Here is a 15529-nt window from a genome sequence, read left to right on the forward strand (position 1 = left end):
TAATTAATTTGAATAGTTATTTAAGTATCACACAATTTAAAATTATGTATATTAATTATTTGATTTAATTTTTATGATATATAAATTTAAGGAATAAATTAAAATAAGATAATTTATTACTTATTTAAATTGAATACAATAAATATAAATTAATTTAGTTAAAAATTTACTATTTTCTAATCTTCTATACATAAAAATGACAAAATAAAATTATAAAAATAATCTTTTTATCACTTTTGCTATTTTAATTTTATTTTCTTTGTTTTTTATGTATAATTTTATTTTATATTAACTTTGTTTATTTAATAATAAAATATACTCATATTAATTCTATCATATAATAATATATTTTTCTCCTATATTAATCAAAGAATTTCAATAGTTATCAACTACATCTAATAGAATGACTGAGAAGTGGGAACTACGAGAAGTTAAACCCAGGTTCAAAATGCTGAAACAAAGAAAAGAAAACAGTGTATATATGATTAGAGAAAAATGTATAATAATGACAAAATATACTAAAATTGGATTTTTTCTCCAACTAATAAAAGTGAGGTGTTAATTTCTCATGAATTCATTTTTTCTCTAAAATGAAACCACTATTTCCTTTTCTAAATTTATTTTAAAAAAATATATTTATTATAATTATATTACAATTAATATTTAACGAATAATGCATGATTATACTAATTTAGAGAAATATTTTTATTATAATTATATAAAATCAATATTTAATACATTATCAACTAATAAAAGTGAGGTGTCAATTCCTCATGAATTCATTTTTCCTCCAAAATGAAAGTACTATTTTCTCTTCTAAATTTATTTTAGAAAAATATCTTTATTATGATTATATTACAATATTACAATTAGCATTTAATGAATAATGCATAATTATAATAATTTAAAAAAAATAAAATAAAGTCCAGTAATTTATCTTCCGACTGCACACGTGTATAGAATAACTTTTAAGAAGGATTCATGTGTAGTAAATACGGTCGATGATTGTAAAACTATATACTAATATTGATATAATATTATTTTAGGTATATGATTTGCAGGCATCAAAGAAAAGTGTTGAGTTGTTTTTTAGTAGATTTAAATTATTCATTGTTTATTAGAGAATTTTGTGTATTAGAATTCTCTAATAATTTATTATTTATTTTGAGCTAATTTTGATATGTTCTTATTTGACAGTAAAACAACATATAAAAATTTGTTGGTGGGTCTAAATATTATTAAGTTATTTATGGTCACATTGAGTATATATGTTTGATTTATAGAAGAAAGTAGATTATTAAAACCAATTAATAACTATTTAGAGTTAATATATTTAACAATAGCTTAAGAAAAAATAAATAATACATAACATGTTATATTTTTATTAATCAAATTATTATAATTTAAATTAATCTTAACAAAATAATTTAAAATTATAATTTTAATCTTATCATGTGTATGACACGGGTTAATACACTTGGAAATTACTACACGATGAATGTGGTATATAGAGAAATTTTTGAGAGCCTATAATAAAAAGGTAATAACAAAATGTCTTACTAAATCTATTTATTTATTAAAATTTATTACTATCACTTAAAAAAATTTAGAAATTCTAGGAACTAATAGATGAATTCTTATTGTACATTAATAGTTTGAGAATATTAAAATTATCATAAAAATTCGTATAATTTTATTCTCTTGACAAACAATTTTATAATTACGTTAATCATATAATTTTATATACAGATATTGATACAGTGTTGTTTCATGTATATATTTTGCAGGTATCAAAGGATAGCATTGAATTGTTATTCAGTAAGTTTAAATTATTTATTGTTTATTACAAAATTTTCTGTATTAGGATTCTCTATTAATTTGTTCTTCATTTTGAACTGATTTTGATATTTTCTTACTTCACAATATACTAACATATAAAACTTTGTTGGTAGATTTAAGTATTACTAGATTATTTATGGTCATATTGAGTATATATGTCTGATTTATAAAAAAATAGATTAAATAACTATTTTATAGTTAATACAATTAACACTATATTAAGAAAAGAAAAACAACGCATATAAGTTATTTTTTATTAATTAAATTATTATAATTAAAATAAAATTTAACATAATAACTTAAAATTATAATTTCAATCTTATCACGTGCATGGCACGGGTGATTAAACTTGTTCTATTATATAAAAATCGGATTTCTACACTTAATGATAAAACTGACGTGGCATACTCCAGAGAGTGTTTCCATATTTAATTATTTTAACTCATTCAATACAATTTATTACCATGACTTAATTATATCAGCTAATTGATTTGATTAGATATTTAAATATTAATATAATTATTATAATATATATTACTTAATTAATTTTACTACATTAATTGTAATTTGTTATATTAGTTAATTAATTTATTCATTTATAAAGTCTGAAATAAAATAAATAATTTGTTGTTTATTTTAATTGAATTCACTAAATTTAATTATACATTATATACGAATTAATAATAATTTATAAATCGCTCTAATTTATAACATTCAATAAAATAATTTGTAAATCATTTTATATTATATATGTATTAACGAAATATTATATATATCTTAACGTGTTAATTAAATATTATATACGCATAGAAAAATAAATACAAAGATGATTTATATAATATTGATAATATTATATTAGCACGGTGATTTTTTTATAGTATTGATAATGATAATATTATTATATAGTATTATATAAACTTTCCAATATTAGTATAAAAAATTGAAAAATTATTCCTTATGGTAATAGTGAAATAGTGTGTCTCTTATATAGTATTGATAATTGTTGCTTAATTTAAAATAATTGTATGTCGGTATGTTAAATTTATTTTTGAATAATGATCTAAATAGATAAATCTAATTGAATTGAATGATTATATAAAATATTTTATATTATTAATATACTAAAATTAAATTCATTTTTGGGTACAAAATTTTATAGGTGAATTTTATACAAGATTAAGTTATTTTTTATTTTTTTTATTTGTTTTATCTGTGTTACTTTATTTAATTTTAAGTAGCGTCATATTTACAATTACCGTGAGTATAATATTTTATAAAATATGAAAATCAATTTTTTTATAATTTAAATATCAATATTTGAGTTAATTTTAATTTAACTTTTTTAAATTAAGGTTATCTTTCATTTAGATTTTAATTCATTTAAAATACAAAAATACTAATCTATCATTTTCTCTTTAAATAATAATAATTTTAATTTATTTGTTGTCTTTTTTTTCTTTTATATTTTGTTTAGCAAAGATAATATATGTATTAGGATGGAGTTAAAAAACACTCTATATGATACATGTTTGGCACTCATAAATTCAAATGAAATAAAAGAGAAGAAAACAGAAAGCTAAAGAACACTGAGTTGAATGGTGTAAACAGATTCATTGAAGTCAAGTGTTTGTGTATTCTCATGTCTCATCTCATTTTTCAAAGTTTAAACACATTTTGAATATACGAATTTTAATTATATTTATTTTTTTCCTTTTCAATAAATACTACCATCTCTTCCTATTTTTGCTATAGGTTTGTCTTTTATTTAAAAAACACAAAAAAATGTAAAAAGAAAAATAAAAGAAATTAAAACTGTTATTATATTTTAAAAAATAAAATACTCTTTTAATTAAATATCTATGTAATTCCTATCTAAATATAAATTGTATTTTAATATATTGAGTGGTAAATATAAAAAATATATATAATAAATAAATTAAAATAACAAATAATGAGATATCTATCTATCTATTCTATTATATAAAAATCGAATTTTTGCACTTAATAATGATAAATTTGACGTGTCATGCTTCTTAGAATGTTTTCTTATTTATTTCTTTTTAACTCATTAAATACAATTTATTACGGTGGATTAATTATATCAATTAATTGATTTAATTAGATATTTAAGTATCGCACAATTTAATATTATGTATATCAATTAATTGAATATAATTGTTAGAGTATAATTAGGATCAATTAGATCAATTAGCATTATTTAACATATCTGAATATTTATTATAGGATATTAGGTCTTTATTATTTCGATTTTCTTAGCACCTATAAATACCATTCTATATTGTATCATTCTACATAACTTGAATACACACAAACCTTTTTTCTACTGTTCTCTCTTACCCTTTCTAATAATAATAAATACAATTTAATTTAGTTAGAAGTTCATTATTTTATAGTCTTCTATAAAATAATCTTTTTATCACTTTGGATATTTTAACTCTTTTTTTCCTCTTTATATGTAATTTTGTTGTGCGTTAACTTTATTTATTTAACGCTGAAGAAATATACTCATGCTAATTCTATTATATAATAGTTTGTTTTTCTCCTATGTATTTTAGTTTGTATAGTTACTATTAATTTTACTGTTTTCGATCTTACTGTTTTCGTTTTTTTGAATTGTTCTTTATTTTTTTATGACTTGATAATTTAAAAAAAAAAGCATAGAAAAGAAAAAAAGATTGCCAAAGACAAAGGTTAGAAGTCTAAAGCAGCAACATCGTTCATCAGTATTATTATTATTAATATGAACTTTATTATTTCTTTTCTAACATTCTTTAATACAAGTTTCATTTCTTTTTCTTAATTATTATTAATACTTTTATTCTTTTCTTCTCTAATTATAAATCTCTTTATAATAATTTTTTAATAGGATATTTTTTTGTCTAATAAATTTTTTTCTCTATTTTTTTGTCAAAAATAATTTATATTAGAAAATAAAGATACAAATTAAATTTTAAAATTCAAATTTAAATAAGATGTGCAAAGGATAACTATTGAATTTATTTGGTCGATTTAAACACTTTGTATTATCGCCATTGAAAATTTCAAATACTATTATAAAATTCTAGATATTTTTATTTTATTATTCTTAAATTATATATTATACCGTGTATTTGAAGAGTTTTATCTTTTTTAAAATAAGTGTGACATTATATACTTTTTTTAGATACAAATAAATGAATAATAAAGTTAAAGTGAGTAACAAAATTGATTATATAATAAGATACAAATTTTTAGAATTTCTAGCACAATTAACAAATCATTTTTAGTTTCAAAATAAATGTTTACTCTATTTTTTATCTTTTATTTGATTTTTTATAATTTTTTCTTGATTTTTTAATTAATTATATACTTTGTGTTTTGTAGAAAAAATTTATCAATTATAAAATACAGAAGACTTAACCAAAAAATTTAAAAAATATTTATGAATCACAAAATAAAAAATTATGAATTGTGCTTTAATTATGTTATAAAATTCAAATTGAGACTATTTAAAATTAGTTTTTTATCATTAATGTTAACTTCAATCATAATAAGGTAAAAAGTAAAAATTGTATATAATAATTTAATTTTATTATTTATACTACCAAAATTATTCTTTAATGTATTATATCTTTATTTTTATTCATTGATGATTTTTAATTATCTATTTTCAATAAAAAATTTCTCTGATTAAATTGATTTTTTTTCAATTAGTAATATAATTATTGTGACATTTACTTTGTTCAGTAATATTTAATTATTATTATGTGTTAAGTTTAACAAAATATTTTTAACATAAAATACAAAAAAAAATTATTTATATTTTATTTTGAGACAAATATAATATAATAAGTGGTATATATGTATATAAGTATTAATTTTTTTTAAAAATTTTGTATATTAAATGTGGGTCCGTCCCTGACTGTGAAGGAAGATGGGAGTTGTGAAGAGGTAGGCGGCGATAGACTCAACAACAACGATGACGGGAGATATGCGGTTTTTTGTGTAGAAGCCGAGAAGAAGAAGGTTCTGAGTGAGAATGACTGAGTTTATCTTGCATGGCTATAGAGTATATACTGAAACTATGAATCACTGAATCTGTGATGTGAGGCAAATCTTAATTCCTAAAAAGTGTTTATATGTATATATCCGGGGCGGGTACACTCTAAACCCGACCATGCCCTGTCCTGAGCAAAATCTGTCTCGAATGGGGTCAAGTTATTACTCTTTCCATCCGAGTATGGACGGGTCGGGTACCCGCGTCTTCGGGAACTTATGTCAAGTCTAACCATGTATTGATACTCTATTTATTAAGAGTTTATCGCTAGCCAATGGATTGCTATATACACAAGGCGATATTCTAATTCCTAATAGTTGTTTAAGCGGACGAGTGAGATTATCACTTAACAAACTCAAATTAATTAAGATAAATACTAATTATTTTTAATATTTTAATATTAAAAATTCTGAGAGTTTGATTTTAATTATAACTTTATAAAATATTTATAATAATAATTACTATATATATTATTTAATTTTTTAATAATATTTTTTATATAATTTTATGTATTATTTCGTACAGGATACGGGAACATACACTAGTTAAAAGTGAAAAACAGAAGAGATTTTTTTATGCCTTTATATATATTATTTAGTTAAAAGTAAAAAAAAAGGATATTTGACGGACTTAGCCTGCCGACCTGCCAGCCCGCCGTTAGGCGGAGCGGAGTAAGATTCTGGGACCGTCTCATTAGGCGGGGCGGGGCGGGGAGGACTTCTCCGCTTGCCACCCCTAGCCAAACAAACAGGTAATTGGTTTATCAAAATTTATATAATTCATTTATAAAAAATATGTACAACAAAAAATGAAGAATAATCTATCTACTTAAAAATAATTATATTAGATAATAAGATACAAAACAAAAACTACTTATTGCATTTTTAAAACAAATTTACAAGAAGAAAAATATTTTTATTACTTTTACTATTAATATTTTTTATTATTAATACTTTACATATAATTATATTTTAAGATCCTTATAATTATACTTATTTCAATATGCTATCATGGTTGGTTTTGCAATAACTAGGAAAAATCCTAGAAAACCCTATATAATACTTGAAAACCCTAAAAAATCCTAGAAAACCCTAGATAATCCTTGAAAACCCTAAAAAATTCTAAAATCCCTAGAAAATCCTAAAAACCCTAGAAAACGCTAGAAAATCCAAAAAACCCTAAAAAACTCTAGAAAACCCTAAAAAACCTAGAAAAATCTTAAAAAATCCTAGAAAACCCTAGATAATCCTAGAAAACCCTAAAAAATCCTAAAAACCCTAGAAAATCCTAAAAAACCCAAAAAAATAATCCTAAAAAACCTAGAAAACCCTAAAAACCCTAAAAACCTAGAAAACCTTAGAAAAACCCTAGAAAACCCTAGAAAACCCTAAAAACCCTAAAAACCCTAGAAAACCCTAAAAATCCTAGAAAACCCTAGAAAACCCTAGGAAATCCTAGAAAACCCTAGAAAACTCTAAAAATCCTAGAAAACCCTAAAATCCTAAAAATCCTAGAAAACCCTAAAAATCCTAGAAAACCCTAGAAAACCCTAGGAAATCCTAAAAAAACCCAAAAAACACTAAAACCCTAAAAAACCCTAGAAAACCCTAGATAACCCTAGAAAACCCTAAAAACACTAGAAAACCCTAGAAAACCCTAGATAACCCTAGAAAACCCTAGAAAACCCTAAAAAACCCTAAAAAACCCTAAAAAACCCTAGAAAACCCTAAAAAACCTAGAAAAATACTAAAAAAACCCTAGAAAACCCTAAAAAATCCTGAAAACCCTAAAAAATCCTAAAAACCCTAAAAATCCTAAAAATTCTAAAAAACCCAAAAAAACCCTAGAAAATCCTAAAAAACCTAGAAAATCCTAGAAAACCCTAAAAACTCTAGAAAACCCTAAAAAACCGTAGAAAACCCTAGATAATCCTAGAAAATCCTAAAAAATCCTACAAACCCTAGAAAATCCTAAAAACCCTAGAAAACCCTAAAAAACCTAGAAAAACCTAAAAAATCCTAGAAAACCATAGAAAATCCTAAAAATCCTAAAAACCCTAGAAAACCCTAGAAAACTCTAGAAAACCCTTAAAAAGCCTAGAAAACTCTAGAAAATCCAAAAAAATCCTAGAAAACACAAGAAAACTCTAAAAAACTCAAAAACCCTAGAAAACCCTAGAAAACCTTAAAGACACTAGAAAAGCCCTAGAAAATCCTAGAAAACCCTAGAAAATGCTAAAACCCCTAAAAATCCTAAAAAACCCTAAAAACCCTAGAAAACCCTAGAAAACCCTAGAAAACCCTAAAAAATAAGTATAATGGCCCTCCCCCACACTTCTCGGAAAAACCCCACAATGGCCGCCTCCACCTCATCCAGGTCGTCCAGAACGTACTTCTCACAAGGGGAGGCCTCCAACCAATATAGGGAAAACGAGGGGAAGAATTCTCATCTAAGAAAAAGGGGTGGTGACCCTCTACAGCTTGCACTTTGAAAAAATAATTTTTGAAGTCGTGGAAGGATTTGTCAAAAAGGGTGAAAATTCTCCGACCTTGTATGGCTCGGAAAGACACCCATTGCTGCTTGTTATTTAGCCCACTAAAGGGCTTAGTCATGTGGAAATGATAGAAGAAAATCCTCAAAGAGGTCGGAAAGTCCAAAGCGTGACTAATAAATTGGTAAATTTTCAGAAAACCCCAAAAATTGGGGTGAAGTTGGGTAGGGGCAACTCGACAGTGGTGCAAAACAGACATCTCAAAATGCGAAAAAAGAAGAAAAACACCCAAACGGGTGATCATACATTCATACATAAAGAAAAAATGAGGGGCCGCCTCATTGGCCCTCCCAAAACAAACCCAGTCTTCTGGACCCGGGACTACCAACTTATACTTTGGCTCGTCCTCCTCAGAAGTACAAATCCTGTGGTGAGTACGAAGATGAGTAATAAACTCAGCATCGACCAAGGGTTCCTCCCCTAGGACCGTGACATCAACCCATTGAGAAAGAACATCTACGGAAGCCATTTCTTTTTCTTATAAAGGGTGACAAAAACCTACAAAAGAAAAAGAAAAGGAAAATAAAAAACACGGTCTCTAAAGGGAGGAGATACGGAGCCAAAAATCTACAGACCAACCTATCTACCTACAAAATAAAGGCATGCAAACACAAAGCATGTCATGAAAGAAGAAAAGCTAACCTTTATCCAAAAGTGAAGGTTGGAAGAAGCAGAAGTCTCCAAACGCAAGAATGCAGCACGAACGAAGAAAGAAGAAATTTGAAAAATTGCAGAAACGAAAAAATGAAAGAGAGGGAAAGTATTTATAAACATGCTAAGGGGCATAATGGTAAAAGCGGGGCAATCATTAATGAGAATGCACCGTTATCAAGACCTACGCACATCCCTAACGGACACGACGCTTGATTAGACGTAACTGTCAGAACCAAAAGGACACGGAAAGTCACGTCGGTTTCAGAAAATCACGTCGGTCCTCCAACAAGTCGGCTACGACCCCGAGTAGAATACTCGAACCCAAATCTTGGAAAAATTGGGCTCGAGTAGGGGCACTGTTCATACCCTGGCCCAATAATAAAGGCCCAGGATCAAGCAAAAGACCTAATCCAAAGGGTTGGACCTCACCAGTACCAATCCTCATCCTATGAAGTCGGTACTCACCACGACCTGTTCTAAAGAAGTCGGGCACGAGTTTAGCTGGCGGATAAACACTCATTCAAATGAATAACTGCCCCTAGAATCTCTCTAACCACTTCTACGAGCCATATCTTAACCTCCCTAAGATAATGGGACGGTTAACACCCTAAAAATATGGCACTACTCCAACGGTGGTTATTGGTTCACCACTATAAATACACTGACACCCCTCAGGTATCTCTAAGTCCAATACTCTCTAAACCTTCTTAACCCCATGCTGACTTAGGCATCAGAGTGTCTTTGCAGGTACCACCCCCCATCTCTTGGAACACACAACTCGGAGGCGGCTCCCAGACGTAAACCAAGTCGGAGACCACACTCCTCCAGCGCTTGGGCCTCAAACAAGTCCAACCACCGTCCGGTTCTAGGTAAGCCCCGGAACACATATCATAATAATAATATCAATAATAACAAATCTTAAGTTACAAATATTCAAATTTTATATTATTTGATATATTTACATGACTCTTATTACTAATTTATTGTTACTTTATTCTTAATCAATTTTCTCTAATTCTAATTTTTTTAATTATTTTTAAACTATAGAACATCTCAAAATTACACAATGAAACACCATCCTTTAGACATTATGGTAGCAAACGGGCCTAAACCCGCCGGGTTAGCCCGCGTAACCCGCTAAAAAATGCGGGTTGGGTTAAAAAATTGGGGTCGCCGAATAGTAAAAGTCTGCCTAACCCGCACCGCTTAAACCGCGGGCTTTGGCGGGGAGGGGCGGACTTTTCCGCCGGGCTTAGTCTTTTTTTGGAAAGGGGTATTTTTATAATTTTTTTGCCAAAACCCAACTTCTTCCAATCCAACTTACAAGAGAATGAAGATGAAAATTAAGTGTTTTGGATTATGTTTATTTTGTTTTAGAGACAATATTTATAATTATGTTTTGAATTATATTTATTTTGTTTTGAAAACAATATTTATAATTACAAAGACTTTAATATTTGTGAATATAAAAATTATAATTTGTTTATACCTTTAGAAATTATAATAGTTAAAAGTAAAAAACAGAAGAGATTTTTTTATACCTTTATATATATTATTTAGTTAAAAGTAAAAAAAAAAAGGATATTTGGCAGACTTAGTCTGCCGGCCCGTCAGCTCGCCGTTAGGCAGGGCGGGGTGGGATTCTGGGACCGCCTCACTAGACGGGCGGGGCGGGGAGGACTTTCCCACTTGCCACCCCTAGCCAAACAAACAGATAATTGATTTATCAAAATTTACATAATTCATCTATAAAAAATATGTACAACAAAAAATAAGAATAATCTATCTATTTAAAAATAATTATATTAGATAATAAAGTACAAAACAAAAACTACTTATTGCATATTTAAAACAAATTTACAAGAAGAAAAATACTTTTATTACTTTTACTATTTATTTTTTTTATTATTAATACTTTACATATAATTATATTTTAAGATCCTTATAATTATACTTATTTCAATATGCTATGGTGGTTGGTTTTGCAATAACTAAAAGTTAAACATTAACAATTTTATTTATTAAATTTTAACTATAATTTATTAAAACAAATGTGAAAATAAAATCAACAAATAAAGATATAACCTTACACAACTTTAATATGAAAAAATTTTGTATTATAAAATAATTTAAATAAAAATATATCAAATTTAATATTAATTTACATATATTTTAATCAATTTTCAAACAATATAATACTTATTAGACTAACTGGCGGGTCTCACTCTAGTTAATTCACCAGAGCAAAAGCACTGACTTGCTATTAGAAACGCCTAAGAATTTCTCATGCTGTGTTGTCACTTCACTTGGCAGGTATGAATAATAATTAATAAGTGTCCAACCATTACAAAAACTGCTTATATACATACATAAGAGTATATAAGACATAATACATTAACATCTCCCTTTTTGAAAGCTAATGTACATTTATAAGTGTCAAAACTATTGGAGTGGAATATTTACGAGTAACTCAAAACATAGAAATGGATTTGCATGGGTTAGGTGAATTCTCCTTTTAGTGCAGAAGCAGCTGTTTGAATGGCTCTTGCAACCCTCCAGATTTCATGTTGAATTGCTGCTACCCTTTCTCTTTCACTTGTTGCCTTTGATGATCCCTGTGTTATTGAATCAGCAATCCCAGGGAAGAAATCTAGCTTGCTTTCTTGGTCCCTTGGAGGCCCAAACACCTATAAGATGCATTTATGGATTGTGATTAAGTCAAGTTTAGTAACATGAAAGTGATTAACCAAGTCAACTAACACAAGCACACTCACAAGATGCTTGAACCACTGCCTTCCATGAAGACCATCTGCATCAAGGAAGCCTTTTTCGGCAAGGATTAGTCTGTCGTTCAACGCTCGCTTCTTCATATCTACTATATCACCTGCAGTTTCTTGCAATCTCAGTTGCTGCAATTCAGAACAAAGATGAGTATAAATTGGAATTGAAATGGAATAAGAAGAAAAAAAAGGGATTCTAGCACTAAAAGATACATCATTTGCAAGCATTGTTTGGTTTACCTTTGATTCATCATCAACTTGCTTGGCAGCAGAAGCAAATTCTTGAATTGACATGGTTAATGGATGTAGAGAAACTTGCTGATCTAACAAGTTGCTCAACTTGTTCTTGTAAAACTGAAAAAAGTAACATCAGTGTTAGTCTTCTTTTTCTTCCATATTAAATAGAAACAATTGATTTGTTAAAGAGATAGCAGCTATCAAGAATTTTAATAAACTACTAGGTGATTATGAATGCATACCAATAATTGATTCGCATAGGAAACATAACTGAAGGGAAGAACGGAATCGTCGGCCAGGTGAAGGGCTAGGAGTCCCCAAATTCCAGTAACTAATACAACAAAGAACAGAAAATACATCTTGAGATTACCAAATGAAATTAACAATATTTTACCAAAAGAAAATCACTCAAAATCACCAGGAATTAGATAAGAAATCTAACCGGCAACATGTCGCTGAAAAAATGGATCTCCATACTCTGTCATCCAGTTATACGAGTCGTAAGCCGTGTGATAGACAGGAAAATCTGGGGGAAGTGGTGTAGGATTATTACAATATACTTTATAGAACATGACACATTTAGGCATATTGTGTCAGAAACAATTAATTTTGTATTACAAAAATTAAAGAATCTAGGGAGTGGTCTTATATATTTGGAACCTGGTTGATTTAAATTAGCCTCTGGTTATCAATGTCCAAAGAGATATAATAACAGATGGTATAACCATAGTAAATGGCTCCATAAGTTTAAAAAGAAGTACCTCTTCCATAATAAACATCAATAGATGGAACCCCTGCATGTTGCACAAATGGAGCAAAATCAGAATCAACTGCACTGAGCCTTTGAATCTGCAATCCACCGAAAAACCACACTTTTTAAAACAAACCTTGGCAAAATCCACATTAATATGATACAATATATAAAATTTTTCATCATTTGAGTTAGCAAATGCAAACAAATACTTGGCAGTAGTAACAAAAGCTTTACATTGTAGTCTTCACCAGTGACAGCCCAGTTCTCATATATTGATGCACCCTCAGAATCAGGATCCTTGACCTGAAATCAATGCAAATGCTAAGTGATGTTCAGGTATTATGATATATAAGTTTATTATGTATGCAAATGCATTTATAAATTACAGTGATCTAAAGATACCTTCTTTGTGACCTCCACAATAAGATTGTCTAGCTGAGGAGTTGAGCCAACAAAGAGGCCAGGCCCTTGAACAGCACAGTCCACATTAAGGTATGCCACAGCTTTGGGACTCAGATTGATAAGGTTTTGTTCAACCCACTCAGTGGATCCTATCTACATAAAACACATTAACCTCATTCATGATTCCAAATCATATTATTACAGGAAGCAAAATTATTAAAAGCAAAGAACTTGACCATGTTTCGGTTCATTCTTCGAGCTGGAAACATCCACAAACTCAAGAGGTTGCTTGCTTAAAGGGAATCATAGTTAAAATGAGTGAATAAGGAATTACAACTACCTACCATTCCGAATTCCTCAGCATCCCAGCTGCAGAGAATGATAGATCTCCTCGGAGTCCAACCGGAACCTAACAGAATCGAAAATCTCCGGGCAATGTCGAGCAGGGCAGCTGTCCCACTGCTGGGATCAACAGCACCAAAAGTCCATGCATCTCTATGGTTCCCAAGCAACACATACCTATCAGGTTCCTCACAACCCTTTATCACAGCAAACACATTCTGAATAGTTGCCACTTTCTTCTCTCCCTGCAAAATACACACACCAAACTTCATCATAAGGCTTCCCTTTAAAGAACTCCTACTAAGAGAACTCCATAAATCCAACACATGTCTAAAACTACTTTGACAATGCATAGAAATTAAGGTAAGAAAAACATGTCAAATTTCCTGATTTGTTGGGAATGAAAAAAAGTCAATACTCAAAAAATGACACTTCTGAAGGAAGACTCAAAAGTGAAAAAAAGTCAAATTCCAATTACAGTTATGAAACAAAGGTACAAACAAAACAGAACACCAACCTGGTAAGAGAAATTGAGCATGGTGGGACCAGGACCAACGTGCCTGACCTTAGATCCTAGGGTACCCCTCCATTCAAGGGGCACCGGAGCACCACCCAAGGACCCCAAAACAGTCTCAGCAACCTCAGCAGACAAGGGTAAAGATGGAATTTTGGGGAACCTCTTCGAAACCTCGCTATCATCCAAACCCAAGGTTTCACCGCCATCAACACCAGCCCAACCAGGACTCAAAGGGTCCCCCACACCCCTCATCACGTGACCTCTCTCGAACCCATCACGCCACGTGTCACCGTCCCCGTAAACCAGCACTGCCACCGCGCCATTCTCTTCAGCTTTCTCAACCACCGCTCCCCTCCCTAACCCGCCGCCTTTACGAACCACAACGACGCAGCCGCTAACGTGCACCCCCTGCGCCCGAAGCGCACGGTAGTCCCTCTCCCTGCCGTAGTTCACGAAAACCGCCCTCGCATAAGCCGAACCGGACGGCGAGTAAGCGTGATAAGGTTGCACCACTGGTTGTCCGGTCTGGTCGCTGAAATGAACGGGTTCGGTGAGTGGAAGGTTGAGAACTGAACCGTTTGGGAAATGCAATGAAACAGAGGAGTGAAGAGGGTAAGAGAGGAGTGTGGTGTAGGTTGTTGTGTGCGTTGGAAGGTTAAGGGACCTGAAGTGGTTTATGACGAGGCGTGTGGTATCGGCGGCGAGCTTTGTTCCGGCGAGGTGAGGGTGGAGGGTGAGGCTGCGAAGGTAGGAGGAGATGGTGGAGTTGGAAGCAGAAGAGAGAAAGAGATCAATGGCGGTTGAAGTTGAAACAGGGTAAGGGTAATAGAGGGTGTAGAAACCCAGAATGCAGAGAACGAGTATGGCCACAAAAGTTTCCAAAGGTGAAGGCTTTCCGGTGATAGCGTTGGTGGGCAAGGGAATAATCCGCACCATTTTTTGGTGGAAAAAACAGAGTACACAGAGAAACAGAGGATGCTCTGTTTTGTTTTTCTTTTTATTTTTATTATGGAGAAAGAGAAAGAGAAAGAGAAAGAGACTAATAACTAGTTTTTATTTTAATTTAATAGTAGATTCGAGGATAATGGTCGTGCATTTTTTTGCCTTTATGGTGAAAGGGTTTGGGGAAATGAATGAATGAATGATGATGATAGGCTTTAGAGGAGTCTAAAAAAATGGTTATAAAAGATTTAGCTTTTAACAAAATTAAATTATTTTATTTTTGATAGTTAAAATGGTAGTTTATTATTATTTATATAAAGATGGGAATGTGAAGAGGTGGATGACAGTGAAGGGTGTCTTCTTTCTATAATTCATTCTATGTGCTATGTCCATGCACGGTGGAGATTTGAGTCACATTGTGAAAAATATTGTAGGCAGAAAAATCCAAAAACTG

At 30.0% G+C, this 15529-nt stretch overlaps 1 protein-coding gene across 1 annotated transcript; it reads right to left on the reverse strand.

The window, feature by feature from the left end:
* Positions 1 to 11407: 11407 nt before the first annotated feature.
* Positions 11408 to 15168, reverse strand: LOC130932894 (probable glutamate carboxypeptidase AMP1). Its single transcript, XM_057862349.1, has 10 exons — positions 14134 to 15168; positions 13619 to 13861; positions 13275 to 13427; positions 13107 to 13175; positions 12880 to 12967; positions 12561 to 12644; positions 12361 to 12449; positions 12122 to 12235; positions 11876 to 12010; positions 11408 to 11788 (listed from the first exon to the last, which is right to left on the reverse strand). Exons 1-10 carry the CDS (start codon positions 15067 to 15069, stop codon positions 11600 to 11602), a joined length of 2100 nt encoding a protein of 699 aa, XP_057718332.1. The 5' UTR covers positions 15070 to 15168; the 3' UTR covers positions 11408 to 11599.
* Between the last annotated feature and the right edge of the window lie 361 nt (positions 15169 to 15529).

Source organism: Arachis stenosperma, chromosome 6 (assembly GCF_014773155.1).
Source record: "Arachis stenosperma cultivar V10309 chromosome 6, arast.V10309.gnm1.PFL2, whole genome shotgun sequence".
NCBI lineage: Eukaryota > Viridiplantae > Streptophyta > Magnoliopsida > Fabales > Fabaceae > Arachis > Arachis stenosperma.

What these genes read in the sequence shown, in the direction of transcription:
- LOC130932894 (XM_057862349.1), bottom strand. Translation starts at nt 15,069, where the DNA reads ATGGTGCGGATTATTCCCTTGCCCACCAACGCTATCACCGGAAAGCCT. An exon ending in ATGCTGAGGAATTCGGAATG is followed by an intron (nt 13,428 to 13,618) that starts GTAGGTAGTTGT and finishes TGTTTTATGTAG; the next exon opens with ATAGGATCCACTGAGTGGGT. An exon ending in GGCAGTGGTTCAAGCATCTT is followed by an intron (nt 11,789 to 11,875) that starts GTGAGTGTGCTT and finishes TGCATCTTATAG; the next exon opens with GTGTTTGGGCCTCCAAGGGA.